The following is a 14,416-nucleotide window of genomic DNA, read 5'->3' on the forward strand; positions in this document are numbered from 1 at the left end:
ACACACACACACACACACACACACACACACACACACACACACACACACACTCACACACACACACACACACACACACACACACACACACACACACACACACACACACACACACACACACACATTAACTCTCTCTGTCAGTTTGAATGTTTCTCCTTGTGTAAATTGAGGAAGATTAATGAATTAATCCCTGACAACAGAGAGGAGGAGCTAAGTGGATGATAGGGAACACGAGCAGGAGGGGACGTGAGATACAGATGAAAATGAAATGTTGGAGATTCCCCTCTGAGGAAAGAAAAGGATGTAACAGGCACTGACAGAGAGAGAGAATAGCGCGGATCACACAACCATATGGCGTTTTGCTTTCCCCTCGACTTCCACTATCGTGTCTGTCACTCCAGAAGAAGAAGAAGAGGAAGAAGACCATCTGCACGGTCCCCTCTCCACATTCCTTATCTGCATATAAACCTGATTTCCCTCTTCTGAGTCCTTTTCTCTTTCCTCCATGTTCTCCTTTGTCACTCCGGTGTTCTCCGCTCTGCTCCCCTCAGACACTCAGCCCAAGTTAACAGGTTGGACTCATTATCTACTGGTTCCTGTCTGACCTTTGCTCCCAACAGTGGACGACAAACGTACACTCTATGCTCCTCTTCTTTCTCTGCGTGTCTCCCAGTCTGTCCTGTACCCTCCACTGCCACCCATCATTAGTTCTTACCTTGTACCGTGTGTGTGTGTGTGTGTGTGTGTGTGTGTGTGTGTGTGTGTGTGTGTGTGTGTGTGTGTGTGTGTGTGTGTGTGTGTGTGTGTGTGTGTGTGTGTGTGTGTGTGTGTGCCTGAACTTGTTTTGTTACCTCTTTTGCATCTTTTACAGCATAAACACTGATCTTATCAGGAGCAGTAGACCTCATGGGGACCAAATACTGGTCCTAATGAGGCAAAATCTAATTTCTGAGGTCCTGGTTAGGCTTTGGTTAGGCTGTCCACAATAGATGGAAGTCAATGACAACTCCTCTGGAAGTGTGTGTGTGTGTGTGTGTGTGTGTGTGTGTGTGTGTGTGTGTGTGTGTGTGTGTGTGTGTGTCTGTCTGTCTGTCTGTTTAATTGAGCAAGAGGACGTGAAAGTTATAAAGACTTTGACTATTACTTCCTGTTCCTTTTTCTGTTTTCCATAAATTACTTCACTTCTGTCGAGACAGTTGAGTGGGAGAGTGTGTACTTGCACTTCTCTTTTTGTAAGGACCAGTTTGAGTTGTGTGTGTGTGTGTCTTATGTCAATGAGTGTCCTCACAGAGACAGAACTAAAGGTATATGTACGTGTGTGTGTCTCTGTGTGTGTGTGTGTGTGCTGTCATTTACCTGTCTCACTGTTCCCGCACGTCTTCCTCCGTGTGACAGTGCGATGTGACTTTTCTGCTCTTTCTCGCTGATATAAAAAGAGATGATGGAGAGAAAGAGGAATAAAGAGCACAGTCAATTACCACCTTTTCTTCCTTCCCTTCAAAGGAGAGATCAAAGCTGCTCCTTACCCCCCCCCCACCCCCTCCATTTCTTCTCTTCACATCCCACCTCCTATCAGAGCGATCCTGTTAATGTGTACTCTCCACTCCTCCCTCATTGGAAATCTACATATTCATCTCGAATGCATGAGAAACTCAACGATGTTCACACACGTGCACGAACATAACTGTCAAATGACGCCTTGACGAAGTATAAAAACAACTCTATCTACTATTTAATTGGAACGTGCTTCTGTTTTTACACTTTTGTCACACATTACACGTGTATGCTTTTCTTGTGAAAGGGTCATATCATTTCATAAATCCTTTGCAAACACACAATCATAATCTTGCGCGCACACACTACAAATCTCTTTAATGCACCTTTTAGCTCGTAAATCTTTTGACACACACACACACGGCCTCTAATACATTATTATACACCATGCTGGGTTGTGTGCTTCAGACAAAGAATGATTATGTTTATAAGGAAGAATTACACGAACCATCATTCTGTAATAGTCTGTAATTCTACTCCACTTATGCCAAACTCCTCACATACAAAACACCATTATGACACTGTAGGTACATTTCTTCATTTCTTTTTCAAAGTAAAAGCATTCAACTCCGTAGCCTTGATAAAAACCACTGCAACTTTTTGAATTGTTCCTAAACAAAATTCTTAAAATACTTTCTCTTGCCTGTCAGCAGAAATAATACATATGCATAAAGTAAAAGTGGGAGTTGTGCGTCAGGAAGTTATTCAGTTCAATCAGAAGTTACTCAGACCTTTGCAAACATAGTCAACTTCCCATTGCTGCTGGAAAGGTCTTTGTCATGCAACTGCCATATGTTGATTTTAAAAACAACTTAAAATGAGTAAATTATCTTTAGATCGCAGTCATTTCATTATTTTTTATCATTTGGAGGTATGATTTTATTGTACTGGGAAATACTGATGTAAGATTTGAAGATTTGATATAATAGTAAATATTTATATAGTCTTAAACACTCTTAAATGGATCTTAGTGAAATCCTGATATTTCCATTGTGTGAATTAGTTTGTGTCAAGCCAGACTCACACTTGTACGTTGTGTTCATATTCATATCAGTCAGGGATCTGATCTGTGTAGTTTTTGTCCTCATGATTCCAGAACACTCACCGGCCGCATCCTCCATGAAAAACGCTGACAAAAGGAAAAAAAACTTGTTACTTGGTACAATTCTGCTTTGAAGTGAAAGACACAAACAAAGGGAGTATTGACCCACAGATGGCTGGGGGGTGCAGACGATTTGCTCCGTCTGTTTTGCAGCAAGGTTCAGTTTATCTGCGTCACAGCACCGGCTCAGTCCAGGCGACGCTTTGAGCCACAACGTGTGAAACGCTGCTTCAATGATATTAAAACAAAGCTCAGTGCAGTTTGTATCAGATCTGTGGAGACTGAATCCTGAGAGACTCCCGAATAACATTTCTCACATGGCAGAAATCCATCCCATTGTCCCGCAGAACCGCTTGTTTAACGTTTGGCTCGGTTCTAAAATTAGTCAGAGAAACGGCTCAGGGTTCAAATCGAGCTAAATGTGTTTTCACTGTGGACACTGTGATGGTGTCTGCTCGAAAAAGTATCATGATGAATAGTCGAGGGTAAGATTGTGCACACAGGAAAAGGTACAGCAACTGTGTGTGTGTTTGTGTGTGTGTTTGTGCGACTATTATGGACTGAGTTCCAGATTGTGCTGCTGTGTGTGCACGAGTGTGATTTATGAGCTAAACTACCTCTCATATTTTCTCTCTCTGTCACAGATCCTGAGTCAGAGCTTTTGGCTCCAGCGATTGTGATTGGACCTAAAGACACAACAGTGGTGGCCGGGAGTGAGGCTACACTGGAGTGCATTGCTAATGCCAGGTAAATTTATTTTATGCACACGCACACACACACACACACACACACACACACACACACACACACATACACACAGCTCACTCACATAAACACACAAGCATTGAATAATTCTTTTCTCACTCGACAGCCCTGTTTTCTTCCAGGACAATTAGAGGACACCACATAAACCCATTGCTCAGCATTTCTCTTCCACCAGAATTAGTGTATAGACACACTGGCACAAATGCACTTGCACACACACACACACACATATACACACACACACACACACACACACACACACACGAGAACCAAGTTAACTTAAACAGAAGTCGTCCCATCTGACATCAGCAGAGAAGCTAAACACACCCACACATTTACTCAGGCTCATGCCAAATACTGTTTGCACACACACACACACACACACACACACACACACACACACACACACACACACACTCAATTCATTGTGCACCTTCTAACTCTTTTCCACACTTTAACTTGGATCTTAGAAATGTCGTCAGGACTCTTTGGCTCATGAGGAAAAACGTGTTTATACTGGAAAAGAGTTGTTTATAGAAACTATATCAGTTTCCACTCATCCCTCTGTTACTTGTCTTTGGGAACAGACTCTTATTTGTATATATTAGTCATAGAGTTGACGTGAATGCAGCATGGTTATGTGTAATTGTAGCACTTGCTATTGTTTGTTATGATTCATTGTGAATTAAAACACTTGCTTTGAACAGATACACGCAGCCAGGAGGATAATTACTCTGAATCTTCTTGACTAAAAAACTATTTTAGTCTTTAAAAGTCTAAATTATTTTAATTTCATGTGAGGCTATTGCCATCGTATGTCAAATTAGTTTGTATTTTATGTTAAAGTGAAATGTCTTGGTGGCATGTAAGGTTTGTGTTGACTCTGTGTGTTGTAGTTCTTTCTCGATGATGTAGATTATCAAACTGGGCAGAAATGAACATCAATATGCCTCTGACATCTTTTCCACTGTCACAGAATAGTTTCTGTCCATAGAAACACTGAATGAATGTGTGTGTGAATGGATGAATGACAAAACACTGCACTGTAAACCTTTGAATGATATAAAGCTCTATATACAAATACACCTTTTACCATTTGTTGTTAAACCAATAAGACGAATACATAACTGATAAACTAAAACCACTCGGGTCCTGCAGGACAGAGAAAGACCCTGAAAACCAACTGTCTCTGCAGTTTGTGAGATAACCTAGCATATTAAGGTTTATTCTCCACTCAGCAAATACACCTTATCTTCAATTATGGTGATATGGTGAAGTAATATAGAATTTGTAGACTCTGATATTCCTTCATACGTTTCCTACTTGACTCGTTTAAACCTGCAGAAGCTCTGCTCTTGTGTTAGTGTGAGTTATTTAGACCGAGTTCATCAGGCCGATAGTTCACTAGGAGCAGAAGTCCCTTTGTTTCTCTCTGAGCACTTGGCCAGTGGGCAGCACTTAAGGTAAAGAGAGAAACATGAGAGCTGTCTCCTTTTTTTCCATTCAACAGCGAATCATTTGGTCTTTGTAAAGCTGCTGCACTGGTTTGACAGCTGCAGACAAATCAGCCCAGCGTCTCCTGTATTTCTTCTACCAGGGACGATCCTTTCCTCAGGGAGCAGTTCTGATATCAGACAGGCAGCCGCTGAAGAATAGTCCACAGAGATAATTCTGTAGCCTTAGAACAAATGGAAGAGACAAACTTCACCACAGGAGTTTTGGAAGAATGTGGAGTGAGAAATCAAATCTCCTCTCCAGATCCATTAACCATCAAGTCTTCCAGTCTGATGCACCAGTGCCGTCCTGGTAAAAGAACTAAAAATAATTAGAAGTCTGAGTTAAAACAGGCAGCGCCAGTAGGCCTGATATCAAGAGCTCCAGATCTGTTTTCCACTCTCAGAGTCTTTTGTTGTGGACGGGATCCGCTGAGTAAGCAAGTTAAAATTCTGACATATCTGCCTCGCAGTGAATTTAAAAAGTTTTTCCATTCTACTTTGTTTTTACCTCCAGGTGTTTCATCTGAGGGAGGAAGCAGCTCGAGATCTCTGAACTGTGTCCTCATGCAACTCTGACTTTATAGTATTTAGATTTATATCAGTTGAACTGAGCTTAATTCACACAAAACTAATAATCATAATAATAATAATATAATAAAAATTTTTTTTCAGGAATAGACCGGCACATTCATACCTGGCAGTTTGAGGCTTATATCGATATGGGGAATGTAGGAGCCGGGGATCACTGAACTGTGTCCAAATGAAAGTCTGACTTTATAGTATTGAGCTTTAAATAAGTTGAACTGAGCTTAAATCAATTGTGATAATAATAATAACAACAAAAATAATAACCATCATAATGATAATATAATAAAATATGTATTCAGAAATAGACATATTCATACTGGGCAGTTATATGCTTATATGGACATGGGGAATGTAGGAACCGGGGATCGAACCCCAGACCCTCTGGTTAGTGGACGACCCACTCTACCCCTGACCCACAGCCACAGAGACATTTAGAGATTGATGTTTACGCCTCTAGATTTTGGTTTAATTTCCGTTTTTGCAGACAAATCCTTTAATTGAAGTAAAGCCTATGTTGGCATGAAGAGAACACATCTGGAAGAGAGTTCCAGCTGCTGATTATGACCTAATCCTCTGTTTTCCTTGTAAGTCAGTTGAACATTTTAATGCAGATTCCTTTTAAGAATTTGATTATTTCATGAAAATGCACCAAAGACATTGAGCTTCAATTGAAAGGAGGTTTTGCTTTATTAATGCTATTTTCTCTCAAACACAGAGTCTCAAAAGAATTGTTTCTCTGTTGTTTTATCCAAAAACAGAATTTCATTTTTCATGAATGTCCCTTTCCTCAACGTCCCCAGTAGCTGAGTGAAGCTCCTTCATGCTGAGTGGAGCTGACGGCTCTGATGTGCTCACTGTCATCATTCATTTCCTGCCTCATTGACACGTAAACTGATGGATTTAATATGTTGTAATTGCCTTCTGTCACTCTTTTGCCTTTCGTGCGATTGTCCACACTTCTCTCTTCTCCTCTCATCTGTTCTCTTCTCTCCTCCTCCTTCCTCCTCTCCTCTTCCTCTCAGGCCGGTGGACAGCCTCGTGGTGTCATGGAAACGGGATGGGCGTCGGCTGACCAGTGGGCGTCGGCTCGTTTTTCCTGCTCCCTCGTCTTCTGACACTGGGCTATATGTTTGTGAAGCGTTGCTTAGTAACAGCACTGCCAAACCTGCGGAGGCAAGGGCACACCTCACTGTGATAGGTGAGGAACATGCCAATCAATCACACACACACACACATACACACACACACACACTCACACACACACACACACACACACACACCTAACATGATTATCCTGGGTAGACCCGACCCATCAGGACAAATGGTGTAAACAGTTTCCATTAATCCACGTTTTAAACCCGCTCTTGTATTTTCCTTGTACATGTTTTCTGCTCCAGGCACAGTTGCTTTCTGTTTATTCCTCCATTTATTCTTTTCCTTTTCTCCGGGATGTGTGACTGTGAGAACCTCGGGCGCTGGCTGTCAGCAGCAGGCCCCCCCCGAGCCGAGTCCGTTGTCCACATTCACCAATAAACCGTCCGTCCCTGTCAGAAACAACTGTTGCGTTCAGGTGCACACGAACTGGCCCACGTGTGATCACACAACACACACTCACACGCTTAATCACAACACAACACAACACCACGGACACACACATGCTGGTTCGGCGCCGGCAGCTCAATGAGTTTTTTTCTCCCTGGAGACGCAAATCAATAAGACGACACTCAAACCCCTCCAGCCCCTTGATATGTGTGTGTAAATAGAAAACAACATACATGTAGGCAGGCAGGGAGGGAGGGAGGGAGGGAGGGAGCGTCTGATTGATGAAGTGAAACTTTCCTCTTCCAGTTCGTCAGCGTCTTCTTGATCTTCTCTGAGCGTCGGAGCAAACTACCCGTGCCTGTGAAATTCTCAGAAAAGAATGGCCCCTAAATATTGATACTCCGCTTTCTTTTTGTTCCCTCCTCACTCTCTACCACTCTCTTTCTTTGTCCTCCCTTCTCTCTACGTGATCTTCCTTCATTAGGCCAACAGGACGGCTCAGGCCTGCATTCATACATGTATCAGAGGAGCTAATGAACACGTTGGTGCTGATGTGCTTTCTGCTGTGGGCTCAACAGACCTTGATGCAGGGAACCAGATTCCTAAACAGAATAGTGTATGTGTCTGTGTAAAAGAAAGGAAGAGCTTCAAAGGCATTCATTATTCAATTTCATTTCTTTTTTTGGCTTGATCTGCTAATCGGAATATGTATGACACCGCGTGCTCGTGCCTGCACCCCCCACAGACGACTACCGTTGCACCCCAAAAAGAAAACAATATATCTGTTGTTGCTCTCCATCTTTGTTTTGCAGCCGGGGAGCAGAATATCCAGGAAAACTCAAATCTCCAAACACAACCACCCAAACGCTGCGGAATGTGTGTTGTTGTATTTGTGCGTCTAGGTCCTCGCACTCACCTGACTGAAGGGGATTAACGTCTCTGTGTTATCGGTGTCATGCCACATGGCTGTTATTCATCTCTTGTTTTCCTGTCCTCCGCTCAGCGCCTTCTCCTTCTCTTGTCAAAAAGAAAACACTCTCCACCGTGCACATGGAGATAGGAGATGGGAATACATGTGGGTTTAAAAGTTGGCAGCAAACTGTAAAAGAACTTGTAGACAAGTAGAATAAATGTTGCAGGGACATGAGAGTCTGAAGAGCTGCTGTCCTCATGCACACAAACACACAATCCAACACATTCTTGTCATTCCAGAGTTTTGATAACACTCATAGTCATAAGAGCCTGAAACATCACAACTAAATGCAATAACCAAACCATTACCCTAATCCTGAACCACAACCAAAATGTTTTCACAAATTCTAACCTGAACCTTTAATATAAAACCCTTTATTTACAGCAAGATAAGGTTCTTACCCAAAAAAAACTACTTTATAATATTTTCTCTTAACTTTTTTAATTACTTGAATTTAGCTGCAACTCAACTCTTTAAAATCGGTTCAGGGCTTTCAATCCTAACCTCAACCAATTTGATTTTTTATTGCCTAACCCTAAACCTTGCCCTCACCACATTGAATCTACCTTTTCCAAGGCTTGGCAAGACATTCCCGACCGGAGAAAGCTCTGAACAAGACTGAAAGATAATCGCTAAGGAGCAAAGATGTAGAGGTCCAGTTAGTGTGAATCCAATTCTAACTTATCCATTCAAATTGTTTTAATTCATGGGGCAGGACTCCACAAAGCAAATGGAACTCTTACTGATATGCTCTGGTTTTTACTTTGCCTTTGCCTTCTCTCTCCAAACCATGTAGTCTTCAGTCTGCAGGACTCATCTCCACGGATTCATAACCTTGAAACCACAGAACACAAACTCCGGCTTGAAACAAAAACAAAACCATTTAAAATGAAGCGGCATTAAAATTACAACGTTGTGTCAGAAACATTATTATTGCATGGTTCTTCTTGTTACACGTGTGGAGAGGAAAAGGGCACAGAGGTGAAACTTCTATTAAAAACACGTCTTTTCTTTCAGTAAGAATTCCATCTTTGTGAAAACCCAGTTTGCACATTCATTATTTAGAGCGTTCACTGGACATTTCATTTTCCTCAAAGTCATTTTTCAGGCAAACAGGTGCCAGTTCTGTAGGGAGCCACTTTTTCCAGAGATGCCAGACTGAAAATGAATTAGCTGCTGTGTCACCCTTTCCACCCCCCCCTCTCTCCACCCTCTCCACCCTCTCAATATCTCTCACTAAATATTAACAATTGTTTGGAGGAGGAGGTAACTCTGATATCACATGTAGCAGAAGAGGGAGACACCAAAAGGCAAATACTCGCATTCAAATCCAGGGAATGTGTGTTTTTGTGAAAGTCATTTCACAGGACACACAGACAGAGAACCCCCCCCCATCCCCCAGAGACACTGAGGATACCCAGGGCCAAAGGGGGGGGGGGACCCATTGTTATTTTGCAGTGCTGACTCCTCTGCTGCAGAATGAATCCTCCCAGTTCTTCTTCTGAGATTCTTTCGCCCCAGATGTTTAATGATTAAACGTGTTTCCTGGTCCTTGTTATTAGAAGTTCCGACATGTTGCTCCCAGGAAAGAGACTGTTGCTGTTTGTTGTTTTTTTCTGAGAAGTTATTCTATACATTTATTGAGTGTTTTTTCTTCTATATTTCACTGCTTTATTCTCACGCTTTGAATGTTGTGTTCAAACAGAACCGCCTTCTCTGAGCGCCCAGCCCAAGAGGAAGATCTTTGCTGAGCTGGACCGGAGCGTAGACATCCCCTGCCTCGCTACAGGTATACTGTGTGTGTGTGTGTGTGTGTGTGTGTGTGTGTGTGTGTGTGTGTGTGTCTGTGTGTGTGTGTGTGTGTGTGTGTTTGTGTGTCTCAGTGTGTTTAAAATTAACTAGGTTGCTCCTCACTAGAGGGAGAGGAGAAAATATGGCAGTCTGTGTTCCCATCCCCTTTTCAATGATTCAAATTGCACATGGAATTAAAAGCAAATATCGAAATGTTGCAAAAAAATAAAGTTAATTCTTCGCTAAGTTGGAAAAGTTAACAAATCAATCAAATTAAACAATTAAGTGCAAATGGAAAAAGACGCACATAATTCATCTTGTGTCTTAAACTTGACTCAAACCTTTTCTGCAATGGAGAGAAAAAAGAAAATCAGATCTTTGTGGTGCAATTACAAAACTGTAACATCCCACAAATAGATCAAATAGGATTATGAGATTTGACAGGTGGTCTTTTTAATGACATCCTCTTGTTCCACCCTCTTCAGGAGAAAAATCCTGCCAGCGTTGGAGGCACGTTAAAAACATCCTTAACAATTTTAACATCATATGCAGGCAGGCAGAATTCAGCAAAGATTTGTATCCACTGCTTCTACTGTGGATGTTAAAGTTGTACAAGTGCATAGTTGTGTGTCCTCCTCTGGTTGGTTTCCCTGGGAACTTGAGAACAGGCTGAGACAAAATGAATTGTACAGATGGACACACATTAGGACGGCGTCTCCTCAAAGTTTTTCACAGTGTTGATGATGAAAAGCTGAGGGGAGGGGGGGGTGGTTATACCCTGCTGCTGTTAAAAGTCAGACGGCTCATTGAACTGATTGTGGCGACTCCTCACACGATGAATTCATAACTCCGCCCACTCGTCGGCGGCGTCTGTGCAGCGAACGTGAGAAAGTTTGTCACGGACGCCGGGAGTTCTCTCTCCGGCTTCGTCAAGGTGACTCCGTTCAAATCACATTATGCTGAGGTTTGAAGTTATTCAGGAAGTGTATATCTGGTTCGAAGGCTTCTTGAGCAGTGAGCAGATTAACATGCTGAAACCAAGCCTGAAAATTGCTCTTGTTCATGACTCTTGTTTTTAAATGGATTACACGAAAACACAGTTTTGAGCCGAGATGGACTCAAAAAAACCCGGCAACATGCTGCCTCTCTTTTCTGACACCCACTGGGAGCGAGTTGATGTCCCTCCTCAGTAATCTGATACAGTGGCAGTGTAATTAAATAGCGGCGGCCTGAGGGTACGGAGAGAGAGGGATGGAGGCCGGGAGGAGGAACGAGGGAAAGGAGAAGAGACAGATCGAGCGTGGAGTGACGGAGTGAGAGAGAGAGAGACGAGGAGGGGGTCGGGAGAATATTTCACACGTGTCGGTGAAAAGCTTGACACCAACAGATGGAGGAAAAAGTGCGAAATTCATCTCTCCCTCAAACTCCCACTCGTTCACACACGCACACACAAACACACACACACACACACACACACACACACACACACACTCGGAGGTTGAAACAGAGCAATTGCACGCGCCCCCTGCCTGTCACATCTGGCATGTCAGACAGGTGGCTGCTGATTCTGTAGATATTCAATGTGCTGCTCTGTCCCCCATCTTTTATTCAGATTGTTTTTTGGCCCCTCCTGCCACCCTTACCCTCCCACCCACCTCCTCTGATCAATATATTATTAGCAGTCATTATGCCCGCATGCATATTTATAGGGCGAGTGGAGAACCGTGAAGGAAAGCGTGTGTGAGGCTGTTTTTTGTGGGAGTTTGAACGATCGGCTCGGCACTGAGGTCAGCTGGTTTGTTATTAAGGGAAAAGCTGACGTTATTCTCCCTCTTTGTGTTGTTTTTCCCATGCGTAGGTGTTCCCCAGCCCCGGATAGAGTGGTACAAGGACGCCGTGCCTCTCTCCAAACTGGCGAACCCCAGGTACAAGGTCACGGCGGCGGCCGGGCTGACGGTGCGCCGGGTGCAGCCGGGAGACGGAGGGATCTACCAGTGCTTCGCCCGCAGCGCTGCAGGAGAGACGCAGACTCACACTCAGCTGCTCGTCTCCAGTGAGTCCGTCCCACACAACCAATCACACATCAATACTTGGGTTGCAAATTTCCGGGAATATTCAAAGTTGGAAACTTTCCATGGGAATTAACGGGAATAAACTGGAAATGTTGTGGGTAATTTATACTAACTGTATTTACCTTGTCATATACAGACATAAATATAAACATTTTGTTTTGTCATAGGCTGATTTGAGCCCTGAGGAAACTTTGGGCACTTGACTATATGCTTCTGCATCTTTGTGTCATTCTTAACATAGGTCTTTGCACAGTATTTGCAAATGAACACAGCCTTTCCTTCTACATTGGATGGGGTGAAGTGTCTCCACACATGAGAGAGTGCACGTGGCATTGTTCTGTAGAATAAGATGAGAAAAAAGTTTGTAAAAAAACACTAATGCAATGCCAGAGATATAAATAGTTAGCCAAACAATTGGAATCGTCTGTAAAAATATTTTGCAATTGATGGATAAATGTATGGAAATAGGCTAGATGAACAGATGAACAATCCTCAATCAGCATGCTCATATATTTTCCACAGTAATATCATTGAAACTTACCTGACGAGTCCTGCACACTACAGCAGGCCTCAATAGCCCTGCTGTAGAGTGAAGGATGCTGGGAGTTATCTGTGCATGTGATGGAAGAATGCACAGTGGAGGGTTGAAACTCAACGTGCAGCGTGTGCTGCATTCCATACATCTTTAAAATAGAGTTTTTAATGGTGTTTTTATTGCTCAGCGTTTAATTTGCATAGTTTTTTTTTTTTTTCAAAATTCCCCAAATTCCCGAGCTTAATATTCCCGTGGAAAGTTGCCGGAAAGTTGCCGGAAATTTACCGGAAACTTTCCGCCCCTTTGCAACCCTAATCAATACACACACCTGCAGCAGCACTGTTATTATAGACCCTGTGTGGTAAATTCAGCTCAATAGATCCCTGTAACCTGGGTATGAACCAGAATCACATGTTTAAGTAAGCAGCCCTCATCTTAAGATTCTCAGTAACTCCTCCTTGTATTTTTAGTTAGTTCTCTCCTCTAGGGAAATGATCACTGACCTGTTAATGGATGAGTATAGAACATGGGACATCATCATTAGAGATGAGGCATGTCTTTATGAATACACTATTTCATTTACATTATATGCTTAGACACATGCAGTTATGTCCTGCAGATTTGGGACGTTTGTGTTGCCTTGGGTCGCAACCTCTCTATATAATGTGAGCTCGACTCCTAAAAAGGTGGATGTCTCCGGACTTCTAGAGTCCGTCCTGATCTGTGAGCTTTGTTATAAAACTTTTACTGTACAAGCAAGTTCTGGGTCCGCGGAGAATTCTTCCTTCAGCATCAACTTCACCATCATCGACACCTCTCGGCTGCTCAAAATATACGATACCTGCTAATTCCTCCCTGTCTTGATTCCATCTCTCCTCCTTCACTTTGTTTCTCATTTGTCTGAGTTAACGCTTCGACTGAACTTGCTTTTCTTCTCCCTTGTTTGTCGGTGTCAGCTTCTTTATATGAGCTGATTCACGCTCTAGTTCTTTTTAGGGCTGCAACGACAAAGAATAATCAATGCATTTCATTATCAGTTTCCAGGTGATTTTTTTCAATTATCCAGTTGATCATTTGGTCTTTAGGGCGTCAGAAAACACACATCATAGTTTCCTAAAGACCAAGGGACCAAAATATGCCGTTTCCCATCCAGTAAACCAGGAAATCCTCATCGTCAATGAATTCTTGGCGTCTCGCTTTAAAACCAAATCGAACTTTGAATGAATTATCCGAGAATGTGCTGATTATAATAATTTGTATTGTTCGAAATGGACAATTTCATTTATCTACTGAACTCTCTGCAAACCTGGAAACAGACATTTGTTGCTGACAGGAATGAGAGGCTGCAGGTCAAAGAGTCAGAAACAATTTAATTAGAAAACCAAACACCTACTATGCTGTTTGTTTTAGAAAGTGGGTTTTTCTGGGCAGCACGAAAATAAAACATGGCTTTTTTTTCACATTCTAAAAAACAAGTTCAATGTTCTGACTTCACTCGACAGTTTTCTTCATGTTTCAGCTGCTTAATTAAAGTTATATTTGTCTCTTTTGTCACATTGTGTTTAGTGAGCGCTTGATTATAATTAAAAAGTCTCCATGGAGCTTTCCCACCTCCACCTTCCACATTTATGCACAAACATGTTCTATCAAATAACGAATAAAACCCTCATTGATCACAGAGGACATGATCTCCATTCTTCTGTCTTCTCCCTCATAATCAACTTCTTCTCTTCTTCCTCAACCGTCTCTTCTTCTCCTCTCACGCTCTCTCACTTTTGCGTTTCAGGCGTGGCCCCCACATTCACTTCTCCCCCATTCGACCAAACAGTAACCGATGGCAACACGGCGTTGTTCAGCTGCCAGGCGAGCGGCGCTCCGAAACCTGCCATCACCTGGAGGAAAGGTAACGGACAGCAGCCGCTCCGTGAGACACGCTGTGAACACCGACTCTGATTAACATCCTGTGTTTGTAATTAAAAACACGCCTAATGTCTTAATTAC

General features: G+C 42.6%; 1 protein-coding gene across 1 annotated transcript in view; it reads left to right on the forward strand.

Moving 5' to 3' along the window:
* Window positions 1-14,416, forward strand: part of LOC133015801 (protein sidekick-1-like) — a 197,228-nt gene that overhangs the window by 89,641 nt on the left and 93,171 nt on the right. The window contains exons 7-11 of the mRNA XM_061083076.1: window positions 3,298-3,400; window positions 6,525-6,700; window positions 9,723-9,806; window positions 11,667-11,861; window positions 14,202-14,318. Of these exons, the coding sequence (XP_060939059.1) occupies window positions 3,298-3,400; window positions 6,525-6,700; window positions 9,723-9,806; window positions 11,667-11,861; window positions 14,202-14,318 (675 nt within the window). The remainder of the gene's footprint in view (window positions 1-3,297; window positions 3,401-6,524; window positions 6,701-9,722; window positions 9,807-11,666; window positions 11,862-14,201; window positions 14,319-14,416) is intronic.

This window comes from Limanda limanda, chromosome 2 (assembly GCF_963576545.1).
Source record: "Limanda limanda chromosome 2, fLimLim1.1, whole genome shotgun sequence".
Taxonomy (NCBI): domain Eukaryota; kingdom Metazoa; phylum Chordata; class Actinopteri; order Pleuronectiformes; family Pleuronectidae; genus Limanda; species Limanda limanda.